This window comes from Leguminivora glycinivorella, chromosome 24, assembly GCF_023078275.1.
Source record: "Leguminivora glycinivorella isolate SPB_JAAS2020 chromosome 24, LegGlyc_1.1, whole genome shotgun sequence".
NCBI lineage: Eukaryota > Metazoa > Arthropoda > Insecta > Lepidoptera > Tortricidae > Leguminivora > Leguminivora glycinivorella.
In genome coordinates, this window is record NC_062994.1 from 4627345 (window position 1) to 4644829 (window position 17485).

The window sequence follows — 17485 nt, forward strand, 5'->3', positions numbered from 1 at the left end:
TTGGTTGTAACGAATTCAAATATATGAAAAACAAAGGTTGATAAATTCCTTCTTCAATAGTCGTACCAAAATTAGCCAATGTACTAATTCCGATCGAATTAAAAGAGCGCATTATTCTCATTTTTTTTTCATACTAGCCATTAATATTGTCTGCGTGTTAACTAAAACATTTTTGCTATCAAAAAGTCACCAACATGAAAACGGCTCACCAAATCTGTCAGGTGCAATGCATCGTCAGCAGGACAGGAGCGTTCCTTCAACCAAGTCTCCACACCAACACCAACCGGACACGAAGTTAAACAGTTTAAGCGGCGTGCAGCATGCAGCTAAAGTAATAGTAGCGGCAGCAGATCTTCTGTTTACCATAGCAAGACTTTCCTGGAATTGTGTTTATATGGTATGAATACTAAGCAGTCATTTGTTTTCTAAGGATGTGTGTGGTACGGCGCACCTACCAGCAGAATTTTGACCACATCTCAACAATCATAAAAATATTAAAGTGCAAATAATATTGGTTGGAAAACAAACTAGGTAGTTAATATTTTCATGGCGTTGACTTCAACCTCGTAGTTTTAGATATTGTATGATTTTAAACCTCGCTTATTCTTCTCTAACAATATCATTAATTTGAAAATTCCATTTCAACAACGTTTTTCTGGTACCTACTGGCCAATGGGACAGATTCAAGCCTCTGAACTGTTTAATCAGCAGCGGCAAGATATTTGACATCATATGTAAAATGTAAACACATCTCTACTATGAAAAATACAGTTTAAAATTGAATGAGTAAGTCAAACGTCAAAATGGTTAAAGGGTTCATTTTGAATGTAAATAAATTCATACATACTTTAAAATGGAGTTGATAATCGTGATGTGTTAAAGTCAGCGCGAAACCATATTCACGCGAGTAGTATGAGCAAGCAAGTAACCAAGCGAGGCATGTATAGACTTTACTGTTGAGGGTTGCGCTATTATCGTGGGAAAAACTAAATTTACTTATGCCTTAATGTAGAAATCAACAGCAATAGTATTTTGTTGCTGCACATGAAGCGAAGCTCACAAAATGGCAACAATTGTTGTAAGTATAGTTCTATGCATAGTTTACGGCGAAATATCGGTCAGAATTTTGTGATTTATTAATATAATCAAAGATTCTTGCCGTAACTTCCTGCAAATCTGTCGTCAGTGTACCCCTAAATACACGTAAAAGTAGAACGAAACCTTCCCTTAATTACACTTCAAGAAGACGGACAGGTCTACGTGCGCTCATACATTTGCTTGGTTCGTGGGTCGTGTCTGTCTGATATACATCCAGGTGAATCCCGTGAAGGCCCGGGCTGCCGGAGGACACTACGCTCAAGTAGGTTCACCTGTAATGTTAATTTTCATCCGAGCATGACAAGTTTTAGATGTAAGCACGAACACAGTTTGTAATGTCATGGATCATACCTAAACTGTAATTAAAATCTTAATTAGTTCACTTTTCTATTTAAAATATAACATTTGTTTTGACAGTTGTTTACCAACATAACAGTTGCTAGGCAACTAAGTTTGTAATCATGATTTGTCATGATGTACATGAAGGAAAAGGTTCGTAACCTTTTTAACAATAATAGGTCTATAATGTACTAAATTATCGGAATTCAGGGAAATTAAAAACCGTATGGTAAGAGTTTGACTTTAGGGACAATAAACAGACGACTTTCGTATGTACTTGCTCGTATCACACGCACATTTTTAGGAAGCCTCTGGTATCCTTCACCACCGTGGTAACTACCAAGAAGATGGGAAATGGAACTCAGTCAATTAATATTCTCTATATAAAACATGCGAGCATGCTAGAACTCACCGGATGTATTTTCATAAAATAGCTGATCCGTACATTTAGATGTAGCCTTACCATTACCAAAATATGCACAATGGTCCGTGCGTGAAACAACTTATTTTTAAATGATTCTGTGGGAACAGGTCCAAGGGAGAGGTCTGGCAGATCGTGGTGCTTTGCCTCCGCCTTTTAACGACCACTTCTGATGTCGGAAGCTTGAATAAAGCCTCAATAAAGAAATATACCAAAATATTTTAAAGAATGCAGTGCAGTTGACTGCGATACTTTCCAATTCAAATCTAACTGACCGTTCCTCTCCGGATCCAACTCAACACGGCTGTCTTAATGACAGTGGTCATCTTAACCAGCCAGGAACTAATCCATTTAACAGCTGTTCGGGTCATATAAATAACAGACACTGTATCGCAGTCAAACACACTCAAGCATAGACTATTTCCATAGACTATATCTTGACATTCCAACATCCGCAGCCGTCATGCTGCGACATATTATATCGCTGGTAAAACTATAGTTTCTGACATTTAAATATAAGCCACAAATGTCACTTATGATTCGACATGAAGTTAGGTTGGAATGCTATGACGTCACTACATGCCTGACAGCGTTTTCGGTGTCCAAAAAAACATTATCATTTTTAGTCAAAACTACGTAGTCAACACGCACTTTTAATACCTCAAATCTACCTCTATATTGGTTTCTAAAGTTAAATTATATATAAAACAAACATTTATTGTGCCAATTTCGATATTTAACTCTCATCCTGCCTGCCTGGGAAGCCTGGGGTCCACTTTGACAACTAATCCCAAGATTTGGCGTAGGCACTAGTTTTTTACGAAAGCGACGGCCATCTGACCTTCCAACCCTAAGGGTAAATTATTGGAAGTAGTCCGGTTTCCTCACGATGTTTTGATTTGAGTCTAGTAGCATATTATTATTTGAGTATGTAATTTAATTTTTCTTAAAATACGAGTACCTAACATAACTTACGTGGTCGAAATCTTGGTGGCATAATGCTGCACTCGCTATAGTCAATAGTTAGAATTAAAAAGAGCCCCTGAAATTAAAATCACATTTTTATTAATTAATTTTATCGGTATCCTGGGTGCGATAGCGGGCCGGCTTGATAGTCGCTATATGCAACACTGGTCGAACCTGCACATCTCCCTAGCCAATTTTGAAAATAGTATATATTAATTATGTTGTAATTAGGTACTAAGGCAACTAACATAGTGGTAGTATTAGGTGTGTAGTACCTTGTATGGATTTTGTGGTCCGAAATAAATGTTTTTTTTTTTTTTCGATTGCAACCTTGGACTACTATATATTTTGTGATTGCAACTTAACGCACGGCTCGGTGAAAAAAGCAAAGCGGTTAAATGGTTAAAATAAGCATAAATTAGAAGTTGTACCGCAGTTCCTCGTGGAAGTGAAAATAATTGACGCTACGTGGCGATCGAACTAAAAAAAATCTTGAATCTCCTGGCCCCGTAGCCGAATGGCATTTCTGCATCGCGAAACGCCACCGAAACGCCGCAGAAATGTAGGCTGGCTCTATCGCGCCAACACGCAAAAGCGAGTGTTTCGTGAACCTTTGTGCATTCGGCTACGCACACTGACTGACTGCTGCGTTTCGATCGGCGTCTAGCGTCCAACGATTGTATTTCGACTAGGCCGGTAGAAGAGCGTTTAGGGAGAGCTAGCTTCGATGCATGTGGGTGAATCAACTGTTTCTTGCCTGTTATTGCCATGGTTACGGTCCCCCGAGTCACGCTGGTTTCACGCAAAATCATGCTACTGAAATTATGCAAGCATGCATGTAGTCCATGTTTGTAGATGGCAAATTAAGGAAAGGGCTTGTTAACACCAGAACAATGCGTGTTTGCATAGTTTAAGTAGCATAATTTTGCATAAAACCAGCGTGACTCAGGGGACCGTAACCATGGCAATAACAGGCAAGAAAAAGTTGATTCACCCATGTACGAAGAGTAAACTATTTTGACGTTGCCTATGTATCCTATATCCTGCTAGGGATACCTGAACTGAGCTGAACCGAGCGACGTCATGTCGGTTTAAGTCGAATTTATTAGTGTGAGAGTCCCTTAAGGATCACATTCAAGTTAGTATCAAGTGATTGACTGCACATATTAAAAAAATAACATTAGGAATTGGTAAAGGCTGTCACACACGTATTCAGTAATTATCCTTATTTTTTTAATAACTTGATAACCGTAAGAGTTAAGACGCTAGTTTCTCAGATAAATTAAACGTATTTGATCTAAAGAACCTTTCCTTAAAGTTAACGGAATTCAATAAAAACAGGGTGTATAGTAGTGTCTGCATAGTAAAATTTATTTTTTTAGCATTGTTTACAAGTATTTTTTGTATTTTGCCTACTATTTTCTACATATGTTAAAGATACTAACCTAAGATGAAAGAAGAATAAAATATTACGTTTATACTTACCAAAATAAAAACTTCGAAGTATTTCATTCTTCACCACCAACTGTTTTCTACTCAATTGTATCTTAAACTGTAGCTAAAAAACGTTTTATTCTAATTTATATAGTTATCCGTGAAATTAGTCGAGTTGCCATGCAATAACAAAATATATCGTACAAGTAAATATCGTAAAATATATAATACATATAATCACGCTTGTATCCCATAAAGGGGTAGGCAGAGCACATGAACTACTAAGTTTCAGTGCCACTCTTGGCAAAAAGGGGTTGAAAGAAATCCAAATTGTGACATTGCAGTGACAGGTTGCCAGCCTCTCGCCTACGCCACAATTTAACCCATATCCCACAGTCGACTTCTACGACACCCACGGGAAGAAAGGGGGTGGTGAAATTCTTAGCCCGTCACTACACGGTAATATATAAATAGTATATTTTTTTAATAAGGATTTTTGTACAATGCCACGGGGTATCGTTGGTAATTATCAAACTTATACGCAAACGAACACTGATTTAGTATTTTTGATAGTTTTTTCTTTTAGTCTTATAATTCCAGAAAGAGGGATATGTGGGCCATTTTTTTAAAGTCCCCTCACCCCACTTTTTTTTAATTTGGAAATTTTTATGTGGTTTCCACTTGGATTCCACTCAGAATCGCGAGCTCTTTCAATCCTAATGGGAGAAAAAAAGTGTCCCAAGGTTTTTTCCCATTCCGTTACCATTTAATCATACATTTTATATGGCGGTAACGGAATAGAAAGATTGAAAAATGTACGGAAATCTTGGAACATTTTTTTCTCCTATCAGGATCGAAAGACCTCGCGATTCTGAGTATGAATCGCGTAAAATACCCATGTTACAAAAAAATTGCGGCGGACGACTTTGAAAAAAAATGGCCCAAATATGTTTTTATTTGTAGCTTAGGTACCTACTGCGCTGTTTATAAAGCAAAACCTTTAATATTTTCCTCAACCATATCAATAATATCGTCAATTACGTAGTAAAGCAGCATCCGTCATCTCTATCATACAAAACAGATTCATCCATCCAATATAAAGTGTTCGTGCCGCTTGGAACCGGGCGGCAAGCGGCGCGGTAAGCGGGGTGGCAAGCGGCGCGGTAAGCGGAGCGGCCAGCAGTGTATACGACCAAAATGTATAGATTTCTATAGACTTGTTTTTAAAGACAGCTGCGGATTTCTTCAAATCTGCTGCCTTATTGAATCTGCAACACTTTGTATGTGGGTGAATCAACTGTTTCTTGCCTGTTATTGCCATGGTTACGGTCCCCCGAGTCACGCTGCAAAATTATGCTACTGAAATTATGCAAGCGTGCATGTAGTCCATGTTTGTATTGTAGGTGACAAATTAAGGAAAGGGCTTGTTAACACCAGAAAAATGCATGTTTGCATTGTTTAAGTAGCATAATTTTGCATAAAACCAGCGTGACTCAGGGGACCGTAACCATGGCAATAACAGGCAAGAAAAAGTTGTTCACCCATGTGCTATTTTAATAATTTTATTCTACCGATATTGATAAACATATAAGTACCTATTTTATTGATTTAACTCATTTTAAATTTCAGTGATGTTCTAGCAACACCGATTTTAACGAATCAAATCGATTTACTTTGGGTATGGTGTTAAATAAATAAACCGATAAAACTAGTCATTAAAAAAAATAAGAGCAAATAATAACACCGTGTAAAAAATCGGTTAGTTGCACATTCAAACATGTTTAATTTATACTAGTTTTAACTGCCCGATAACTTTCAAATGGAATAAAGTATATTGGGGCAAATCTCGACTGGGGGGGGAGGGGGGGCAAATGTAACTGGTCCATTTTTTTCATGTTTTTGGTACAATGTTTGCATTATTAAATAGAGTGTCCATCGGTTATATTTACGGTAGGCATGTTCAGTGGATACATGTAGAACTCAACACCATAGTGTAATAATGGATAATGGAAAAAATGGATTAGTTACATTTGCCCCCCAGTCGAGATTTGCCCCGTTGTAACTTATGTTCATATCCCTTTCAAAAATAAATGGAAAAAAAACCTAATGAGGCTGATTTCAATTGAATTGAACTCAAATACGAATGTTAAATATATATTTTTATTTGTTTTCGTAGTGGAGCAACAAAGCGGGAAATTTATCGATATATCCTAGTTCAACCTTTTTGAAACTATCGATATGAACAGCATTGGCCGAAATATGACAACATTTGTGCTTAACCTTTCTTTTAAAAAATTAAATTATGAGGTGCCCATAATTAATTTTGGCATAAATCAAAATTGAGTGTTCATATTTGACATATTCAAAGGTTAATGAACTGTCAATTTAGTTCGCCTGATTCTGGAGGCGACTTTAGGCCACCATACACAGTAACACTTTCTAGGAGAGAAAGTGTCTCAGAATTTCCACACATTGTTGTTTCTTTTGTTACCTCATACAAATTATTTATATGGAAAATGGTAAGTATACTTAGCTAAAGTCAGTTCAGCCTTACTTGTCCAATATAGTAAACAAAGGAAACGTCAAATATGGTCAAAGACAATTACTAGGGATTGGAAGTGTCGATAAAATTATGTATTAACGATAGTTTTGCTGCTGACGTCATCAGAGGATTTTCAATTTTACGTCACACAATATCTATGTTAAAAACAAATTTTTCCCCTCACTAGCTCGGAAACACGTGTTTTGTCCTTTAATACCAGCGGGTAAAAACGCATTTTATCCACTAGTGGGTAAAGTAATTTGTCCTTGAATAAAGTCAAATTAACTGCTTTAAAATTGATAAAAGTAGGAGAATCTAGTAATAAAGATGATTTACCGCCTGTGGAACTACTGGAAGGAGTGATAAACGCATTTTTTGCGTTGTAGTTTCCTCGCTATAGTGAGGGGAAAAGTTTTGTGTTACACTCGGGTGCAAATGTATTTTACTTCTCGTGTGTTACAAAAACTCGCAAGTTCAGGATTCTATTCTCGAACCACTCGCTTCGCTCGTGGTTCAACTATAGACTCCTTTCACTTGCTCGTTTTGCAATTCCACACTCGGCGTTAAAATACAACTTTGCCCCCTTGTATAACAAATAACTATTAATTCTTTTTCGTCACACTTGCAATAATCCTGTGAAAAGGGCTTGTCTCACTTTCGCTTTCTTCAGAAACATGATTAAAATCGGATCATCAATGGCTCTCGGAGTCATGGGTGAACATAAGTACATAAAACATAAATACGAAACTGAATACAGAACCTCCTGCTTCTACGTAAAGAAGTCTGTTAAAAATCTGATAAGTTATTGTAGTTAATATCAACGCATTTTTTCCAAGCTATACAAACTCTAACGTTAATATCGATCGTTCATAACGATAAGTTGTCATCCCAACATTGCGACTTATAGACAATCTAGACTTCGTAATGTCAGGAGTTTTTATGTCATCCGTTCGTAATTACAATTATTGATGAAAATCGTTCTAAAAATGATATTATTCAGTGATTTTTTTATTGATTTCAATACTTTGTGAGTTTATTTAAGTGTATAATAACATTTTAAGTGATGGTTAATGTGTAATATCAGAGAAAATTGAGATAATGTTTTCCAGCAGTGTTTGTTTACATGATTGGACAAGTAAGCCTGAACTGAGTGTAAGTACACTTTTTTACCTATTAGGATTGAAAAGTTGTGCAAAAAAGACATGCTCTAATAAATCTAAATTACTTCTCATACTTTTGTCTTACTTGTGACTACGTACGATTCATTCACTTGTTCAGAAGCTGTCGAGGTAACATTTTCCGCAGGTTCTTCAAAAGAAAATAGAACTCTAGACTTGTGGCCTATATTTTCCATAATTTCTTTATCAATCGAAGGTTCCATAGGTTGTGTATTATTGATTCCTTTTTCTGGCACAGTATTGTTTCTTTGCAAATAGTTCGGATTTAGCATTGTCACGAAATCGTAAAGAAACCTACAAAAAAATAACAATTTAGTTGTGGCAACACTGTATGGGAGCAACCTTACTTACCTTTGGCTTAAAGGTCTCGTAACCAGGCCATAAAATCCTCCAAAAAATCTTACTTACCTACCAACATTTTCTTTTAAATTTGGAATATTTTTGTATTTTTTTTTTCAATATTAAGCTTCTTAGTGACAACAGTGACAATAGGCTAGTTTCCTACTAGTCAAATCAGCTTCTTTTTATCAGCTGTCAAAAAGCGATATGCTATAATATGGAATTACTATGAAACATCAAAGGAGCCTTCTGTACTTGTACTATTATAATTATATTCTGTGGAAATACTGAGGAGTGACGTCACGGCCAATTCATTTACTTTATATCTTTCTCTTTGATTTATTAAATAAAAAATATGTTTTATCATAACTGCTGTCCATATTTTTCTTCTATATATGTGATGCTTTATTTCGTTCACTGCACAAAATATTTTATTTTAAGTATAGGAAACTAGCCTATATTACAGTCAAAAACAATCATTTCTTGTGCCAAATTCGGTTCATCTTTACTTGTCCTATCATGTAAACAAACGAAACGTCAAATATGATCAAAGACAATTACTAGTGATTGGAAATGTCGATAAAATGATGTATTAACGATAATTTGTAAATAAACGCTGCTAACGTCATCACAGGATTTTCAATTTTACGTCACACAATATCTATGTAAAAACCAAAATTTAATTAGGTTTCGTCGCATTTGCAACAATCCTATGGAAAAGGCTAGTACAGTATTCATTTTATACTTAGTACCTAACATTAACATTAATACAACAAAAAATATACTGATAGTAAAATATTTATTGTAAAGAGGTAGGAAATAAAACTTAAAGAAGTCGGTTAATAAATCTGATAAATTATTGTAATTAATTAATATCAACGCATTTTTTCCAAGCTATACAAACTCAAACGTTAATATCGATCGTTCATAACGATAAGTTGTCATCTCAACATTACGAGTCATAGACAATCTAGACTTCGTAATGTCAGGAGTTTTTGATGTCATCCGTTCGTAATTACAATTATTGATGAAAATCGTTTTAGAAATGATATTTTTCAGTGGTTTTTTGATTGATTTCAATACTTTGTGAGTTTATTTAAGTGTATAATAACATTTTTAGTGATGGTTAATGTGCAATTCTAGAGAAAAGTGAGATAATGTTTTCCGGCAGTGTTTGTTTACATGATTGGACAAGTATGGTTGAACTGAGTTTAGAGATTTTTCTTCATTAGTAATATGGATAATAGTATCATTCATTGTAATATTGTGTGCATTATAAGGTTCATATTTTATTTCTATGATATCACTTAAAGAGTTCTGATTATTTTCTTTATTATCCTCAAGATGATCATTATTGATAACACGTGATTCAATATCATTTGTCGTAGATGCAAATCCATCATTCAGTTCATCAATTTTTACAGATTTTAATGATCGTCTATGACCAGAAAACATTATATTACGTTCTTTATGTTTTTGAGTTGTTTTCATGGTAGGTTTAAAAGTAGTAGTCACAATCGTCATCGTAGAGTTTTTCTCCAAAACATTAGACGTTTTTGTAGTTTCAACTTTGACGTTCTTCATTTCTGACCAAAATTTCTTCGAGAATATGTTCAGTATATAGTTTTTTGAAGACGTATTATTCGGTTTTGATGCGCCATTCGATTTTAGTCTTATTCTGTGCCCGTGCGATTCATCTTAAAAAAAAAAGAAAGGCCCTGTCAAAAATATTACAAAAGTATTGCAGTCTTCTTTTATATTACACTTACCAAAGTTATTGTTAAACCAGAATGATTTGTGTGATTTTTCCGATTGTATTGTATTAGTATTCGCTGGTGCCAAATTGTTTTCAACTCTCTCTTTCTTACTGTCCAGTACACCATAATCACTATATGCTTGATTTGCTACTAACTCATTATAGTTAACATCTTCTTTCATATCTTCTTTATTTTCTTCAAAGTTAAAATTATTTTCTTTACGTTCCTTGCCATCTATCTTACCTGATTTCATTTTCATAGCTGCATCAATGAGGAAGTTAATTTCTTCATTAACATTATAAAAAGGCGTTGTTGGTCCAAAATCGATTTTTTGTGACGTTTTCGGTTTCTGTTGTTTTACTTTTGGATGTACATTTCCTTCTGTTTGCACGTTTATTTCCTGGAACAATTAATTCTGCAGAATATTATTATTTCAATTTTAATTCAGTGCATATCTTTATGTGTATATCTAAAATTAATGCATGTTTCAGAGAATCTTAGAACAGAGAAAAGTGAAACAGCACTGAATTTTTTTTTTTTAATATGCTGCATTTTCATCAAGAACTGTCATTTTCCAATAGATATATGTATTAACTGAGGACTATTAAGTTAGTAATTAAATAGATGATTTGGGTATTATTAGAGAGGTAACATTTTTTATTTAAAAATGAATGTCAATGGTTCTGTTCTGTACAGAACATTTTTTTTAATGGCATTACAACAACGAGTGATGAATCAATTCTCGAAATTAGTTGTCAAGGCGGACCCTAGACTTCCATGAGCCAGAGTAAAATGATAAATATTCATAGTTAGATTATAAATGACTTATATCCCATAATGTCGTCATAGCCATCAACATTTGGTAGTTAGAAACAATAATGATTCTTTTATTTAATGGCAATAATTATAAAACTAGACTAAATCCAGAACAGTTTAACATTTTAGTGTTTCAATGTCATCAGGATGACGATGTTAACATTTTTCTGGCTCCTCACGTTGCACCGTATATGTCCTAGTTCTTTTTTTTTCTCATGATATTTTTTTCAATAAAGTTTAAATTTAAGTATAAACCTCTTAACTTAGTACTTCAATGACCTCTATTCTAATGAATATAATAATGCATAGTTTATTGGAGCAAACGTTTGTAAAATTTAAACTACTTATCTACGACGTGAATTTATTCATCAAATTGTTTAAATAGTAAAATGTTTCTCATATAAATGAAATGTAAATTTCTTCTTGAAAAATAAAAGATTCTTTAAACAAAAAGCTGAAATCGCAAAACCAAAAAAAAGAATATTTATTCAATAAAAGTGAAACAGTTTTTACATAAAACTTTCCGCCAAACTGTAGAACAGTTTGTTGGCAGGAATAGGCTCCCTTTCATCACATTTACTGTTGTTTCTTAACCTTAGGTGCTAAAGTGTTAGTACAAGTTACAAACATAGTTAGTTACTTAATAATATTTACTAAATTATTTTATTTTATTTTAATTACGTAATTAACAAAAAAAAATTTGGCTGTTTCATACATTTTGGACATCATGGCGCCGCTGATTTCTATGGAATAGACAATTTCTCTGTCGAGATTTCAGCATTAGTCCCATAATGAAAGTTGTTCATTATGACCTCAAAAGTCACTATGCAAAGTTTGAACGATCTTTTTTATTTCACCCTGTATATCTATATATTGATTTAAACTAACACGATCTTCACTCATATTATTAAATTAAAACGGGACTTAATCGCGTAAAACTTACGTTTTATATTTAACCCGACGTTTCGGACATGACATTACGTCCGTGGTCACGGGTAGACTACGGGTATACGGGTGGTACGGGTATATCTATATTTAAAAAAAAATGTTATTAACTGACCAATTTGATGTGTCCGGCTGTCCTTTTGTCCCTTTCCCAAGGTTCTTTTGTCTGTTCTTCATAATCTTCAGTAGCTCCGTCTTCATCATCATCATCATCATTCTGGAGCAACCTACGATGCTGAGTGGCTGAAGATTCTCTGAAATATAAAATGTTTATTATAATTTAATAGTTATTTATGTAAGTGTTGCATAATGAGAGGTATTAAAACACGAGTGTTGTTTTACGCCTTTATGAGACACTAAGACTAAGACTTAGACTCTGGGTTGGTACGACACAATAATTGACAATAGTTTGATTACCAACTTATATTTTATTCACGTTGTATCCCGATTTCATTGGTCAAAAAACATCAAGTGTCATTTTGCCAACGACCAATAAATAGAGTTGTCCAGCTGTATATGGGAAATTTCAGAATTTCGGTACCCCCAATGAGCGATGATGAGTTCGCTGTCAGTTTTGTGACGACAACTAAGCATAAAATTTGTATAAAAATTTACCTTACATTCTGAACGTAGATTATCGCTTAAAGTTTATGTAATTAACACAAAAACAATATTTTTATTGAAATTTCACGCTTAATTGTGTCGCTTAACTTCAAAACTGGGTAAATCCATTCTGGTATAAGGTGTATTATCTTAAAGATCATATTATATTTTTTATACACCGTGTTTCACTTAACACTAAAAACCTGAAAACCGTTTGTTCAGAATTGATAGTAGAATCGATTGAGCTACATCTTGATGGGGGTCATACTATATATTTTTTTAATTTGTATTATTAGTTATTTTTTACGTGCCCATTCTACAAATTCGTAATACACCATTGTGCATATCGCATTGCTAGAGGTTGTATACCTTTTTCAGTATTTAGGCGTATTCATACTGGCTGGTTACTTGGACGACTATTTTTTCCGCTACGAGTTTGACGTTGTTTGTCAGTTTAATTTTAATGTTTACCTCTAATAAGTCATAACAAATTGAACTTGTACCTAATTACAACCTTGTTATTTTAAATGTTGGGTTTAAATTTGCTTACTGAGATTACCTGTTCAATTTGAAGTTTGCTGTGACAAAGCTTTAAAGTGTTTTACATTGACATATGGTAAACCTTATGTCGTTGCAGTAACATACACAAATAAGTAGTTTTAAGGTTTTTGATGGTAGCTAGCAATTATTTTTTTGAGTGTAGAGTTAAAAGTCGAGTAGAGCTGTACAGAAATTTAAATATTAAATTTAAAAAATAAATAAACATCAGATTAAAAAACCGGCCAAGAGCGTGTCGGGCCACGCTCAGTGTAGGGTTCCGTAGTTTTCCGTATTTTTCTCAAAAACTACTGAACCTATCAAGTTCAAAACAATTTTCCTAGAAAGTCTTTATAAAGTTCTACTTTTGTGATTTTTTTCATATTTTTTAAACATATGGTTCAAAAGTTAGAGGGGGGGGACGCACTTTTTTTTCCTTTAGGAGCGATTATTTCCGAAAATATTAGTATTATCAAAAAACGATCTTAGTAAACCCTTATTCATTTTTAAATACCTATCCAACAATATATCACACGTTAGGGTTGGAATGAAAAAAAAAGATCAGCCCCCACTTTACATGTAGGGGGGCTACCCTAATAAAACATTTTTTTCCATTTTTTATTTTTGCACTTTGTTGGCATGATTGATATACATATTGGTACCAAATTTCAGCTTTCTAGTGCTTACAGTTACTGAGATTATCCGCGGACGGATGGACGGACGGACGGACAGACAGACATGGCGAAACTATAAGGGTTCCTAGTTGACTACGGAACCCTAAAAATGAATACTCTAGATAAGTTTAAAAAAATAAAAATCAGTTGGGGTGTCTGAGGTTTTGAGTGATAACGGAAACACCGTGTATATTCAACCTTAGAGCAGAATGGATTTACCTAGGTTTGAAGTTAAGCGACACAATTATCGTCTCAAAACTGACAGTGAGTAAATTTTTGTTAACAACTTACTAGAATTGGGGGGGTCCCAAATTCTGAAAATGCCCATATATATGTGCATCGTTTATCATAATTATGTACTGCTGATACTGGTTGTCATACTTAAATAGAAAAATGCTGATAACTCATACCTGCCAAATACGTCCTCCCATTGGGTATACTTATTAAAAGGTTTCATGTTATCTTTTGCCTTTTCATCTTCAGTTTGAAACGATTTAAATTCGTTATCATCTTTTTTATCTAATTCATTATCATCTTTTTTATCTTTAGCATCACGTTGGTGTTGAAGTTTTCCTTCCTTTATGAAATAATATCAAACACATGTTATTTGTCCCTTTCTGTCGTGTTAACTTATGTATTTGTGAGAAAGGGACCAAACACTTTTTAACTAATCAGTTCAGTAACTTTTTTATGAATGGGGGGAAGGGGGGGTGCTTATTGTGTCTGTAATGTTTTATGTACTTACCTAGTGGAACTAAAAAAACATCTTGAATCTCCTGGCCCCGCAGCCGAATGGCATTTCTGCGACGCGAAACGAAAACGAAACGCCGCGAAAGGTAGTCTGGCTCTGTCGCGCCAATAAGCAAGAGCGATAGAAATAGATATCTACCCTCGTAGCGCCCACCATACAAAATGTTTGCTAGGGAATTTTGATTCTTATTGTACGTCAGATTGAATTCAAATTCATTTGTTCGAAAAATTTTAGAAACAAAAGAAATATTTTATTTGTTTACATGAAAGTTAAAATTCCATTGAAACCATTATGTACTTTAAAGTACATTGGGCGCCACGAGGCTACGAGCGTTTGTGCCATTCGGCTACGCACCCTGAGAATCTAATGAGTTGGCGTCACTTTACAGGATATCTGATTCCTATTTCAGATCAGAGGATTTATGTGGTTTAACTTTCTAAATTAGTATAGGTACATGCAAACATGTTAAAATTGAATTACCATTTTTTTTTTTTTTTTTTATTTATTTATTTCACACATACAAATATCATTACAGGATGAACCCAATGCGATATTGTAGTAAATCAAACTAAAATTCCTATTAAAATTCCTATTAAACCTTAAATGTACTAAATCAAACTAAAATTCCTATTAAACCTTTTTAAGTTCTAATTTTCAATACTAAATAATTAAACAGCAATATGTTACTTACTTTTCCTTTCTCCAAATCATTAGACCTAACTGCAGCTTCCTTATTCTTTCCAGCATCTCTCGCTATTTTCATACCATCAGTCTGTCTATTATTAAAATTCCCTTTATTTGTCTCATGTCTCCTAGGAGCCCCGAATATTCTGAGAGATCTCTTCAATCTAGCGTTGGGATCCGGCACTTCTAGGTTAACTCGCTTATTGGTATTAGCGAAGCCTTTTTTGAGGTTCTTGATTTGTATGTCGGTTTTTAATAGTTTCCTGTAGAAATCTGTAACAATAATGCCATTAAGAGCTACGAATTTGATCATAATGTATTTGGAGAAGTTAGCAACAATGAACAAATAAATAAAAATTATACGACATTCTTACACAGATCGACTGAGTCCCACGATAAGCTCAAGAAGGCTTGTGTTGTGGGTACTCAGACAACGATATATATAATATACAAATACTTATGTAAATAGAAAACATCCATGACTCAGGAACAAATATCTGTGCTCATCACACAAATAAATGCCCTTACCGGGATTCGAACCCGGGACCGCGGATTAGCAGGCAGGGTCACTACCCGCTAGTCGGTCGTCACAAAATAATCTGAATACGCTTAGAAAAAACAATGGTAGATGAACCAAAATATTGACAGAATGGTGGCCCCGCTTTCGGAAGCTGCGCCTGGCATCCAATGGCTTGATGGGTGGACGACATTTGCAAAACTGCAAATAAATTTACGCGAAAGCTGTGAGTAGGCAACTAGGCATCGACTACCTTGACGTTACCTGGCCATCCTAAATATCGTTAAGCGGATGGAATGGAGGCAGAACTCCGTGAACTCGGAGTTGGCGAGGGCTGGCGAGAGGTCGCTCTGGACCGCGTAAACTGAAGTGCTCTTGTGTTGGTGGTTGTGTTTGTGGTCTTTGTGTTCTGTATGTCTTTCCTTTTTTTCAGTTTTGCGATTTATGTGTATTCTTACTTTGTTATGTAAATAGTTTTATTTTTCTGTCCCTTTTCGTCCTCTTCTTTTTTTATTGTTGTGTGTTTGTTATCTGTCGTGGCATCACCGAATGGGCCCTACGCAAGACCAGCGCTGGCTTCCAGCTAGCGGAGTTGGCGAGGGCTGGCGAGAGGTCGCTCTGGACCGCGTAAAGTGAAGTGCTCTTGTGTTGGTGGTTGTGTTTGTGTTCTTTGTGTTCTGTTATGTCTTTCCTTTTTTCCGTTTTGCGATTTATGTGTATTCTTACTTTGTTATGTAAAAAGTTTTATTTTTCTGTCCCTTTTCGTCCTCTTCTTTTTTTATTGTTGTGTGTTTGTTATCTGTCGTGGCATCACCGAATGGGCCCTACGGAAGACCAGACCGCTGAGTTGGGTCCATTTCGTGATGCGCACTTAATGTTCTGTTCTCTGTTTTTTTTTGTTCTTTTCTTGTGTATATGTACGTAGATACGTGTTTGTGAGCGTCATTAATAAATGTATTTTATCTTTATCTTTATATTTTGTAGTACTTAGAGGCCAAGACTCATTTTGGGTCATCGCGCCCACAAAGTTCATAAGTAAGTAGGTACCTTGACGTTTGGTCTGAGTTCGGGCACGCTAAGTAGATGCGTTTGCTTGTTCATTATGGTATATTTATGAAATCTGTGTATCTGGGTTATTGGGCCAAGTAGTACAAACCTCTCAAGTTATTGCTGCTGTAACCCTCGTTGACCTTTATGGGGTCCAGTATGCTTGACAGGTCTGGTGACAGGTATTCTGGGTAGTCACCCTGCGGACAAAATTATGTTATCAGTATACTATAATTCCCCTTCGAAGAGGAGCTACCAACAGCTGAGGGAATATGGACTGAGCTGGAACGAGGCCAAGGCGGTGGCTCAAGATATAAAGGCGTGGAAGGATCTTGTGGAGGCCCTATGCACCTATGGTGTGTCTTAGGACATTCAACAACAACAACGACATACTATACTGTTTTGTTACAAGAATACCTACTCAACTTGTTATACGAGGAGCCCATGTGACGATGGATTTAGAATTTCACCACCCGCCGCCATAGTTTCCATGTCTGACTATACGAGTATTATAGTACTTAAAAGGTCGTTCTCGCGACATCTTGGACACTGGCGGTAAAATATATGAAAGAGGCACGTTCGTTAGCACACATTCGCTCGTGTAGGTGAACGCGTCCCATGCTTGTATGAGTGAAATATGACAGGTCGACTGTTCGCGTTTTTGGCAACTGTGAGGTAACCGAGAGCGGGTGGGCGGCAATTTTAGCGGGGAGCGGGAGTGGCCGTACTGTACGATAGTACTCTTTATTATACTGTGAGATTGTGTGTTTGTGCACGAAAGTGTTACCGAATACCTTCTTAAATACTACAGCGATTTTGATGCGGTTTGCGGTATTT

General features: G+C 35.3%; 1 protein-coding gene across 1 annotated transcript in view; it reads right to left on the reverse strand.

Moving 5' to 3' along the window:
* Positions 1-17485, reverse strand: part of LOC125238970 — a 105467-nt gene that overhangs the window by 24636 nt on the left and 63346 nt on the right. The window contains exons 7-14 of the mRNA XM_048146470.1: positions 16758-16848; positions 15092-15357; positions 14060-14226; positions 11951-12089; positions 10318-10474; positions 9625-10014; positions 8330-8366; positions 8046-8224 (exon numbers count right to left, since the gene is read on the reverse strand). Coding sequence (XP_048002427.1) covers positions 8046-8224; positions 8330-8366; positions 9625-10014; positions 10318-10474; positions 11951-12089; positions 14060-14226; positions 15092-15357; positions 16758-16848 — 1426 coding nt within the window. The remainder of the gene's footprint in view (positions 1-8045; positions 8225-8329; positions 8367-9624; positions 10015-10317; positions 10475-11950; positions 12090-14059; positions 14227-15091; positions 15358-16757; positions 16849-17485) is intronic.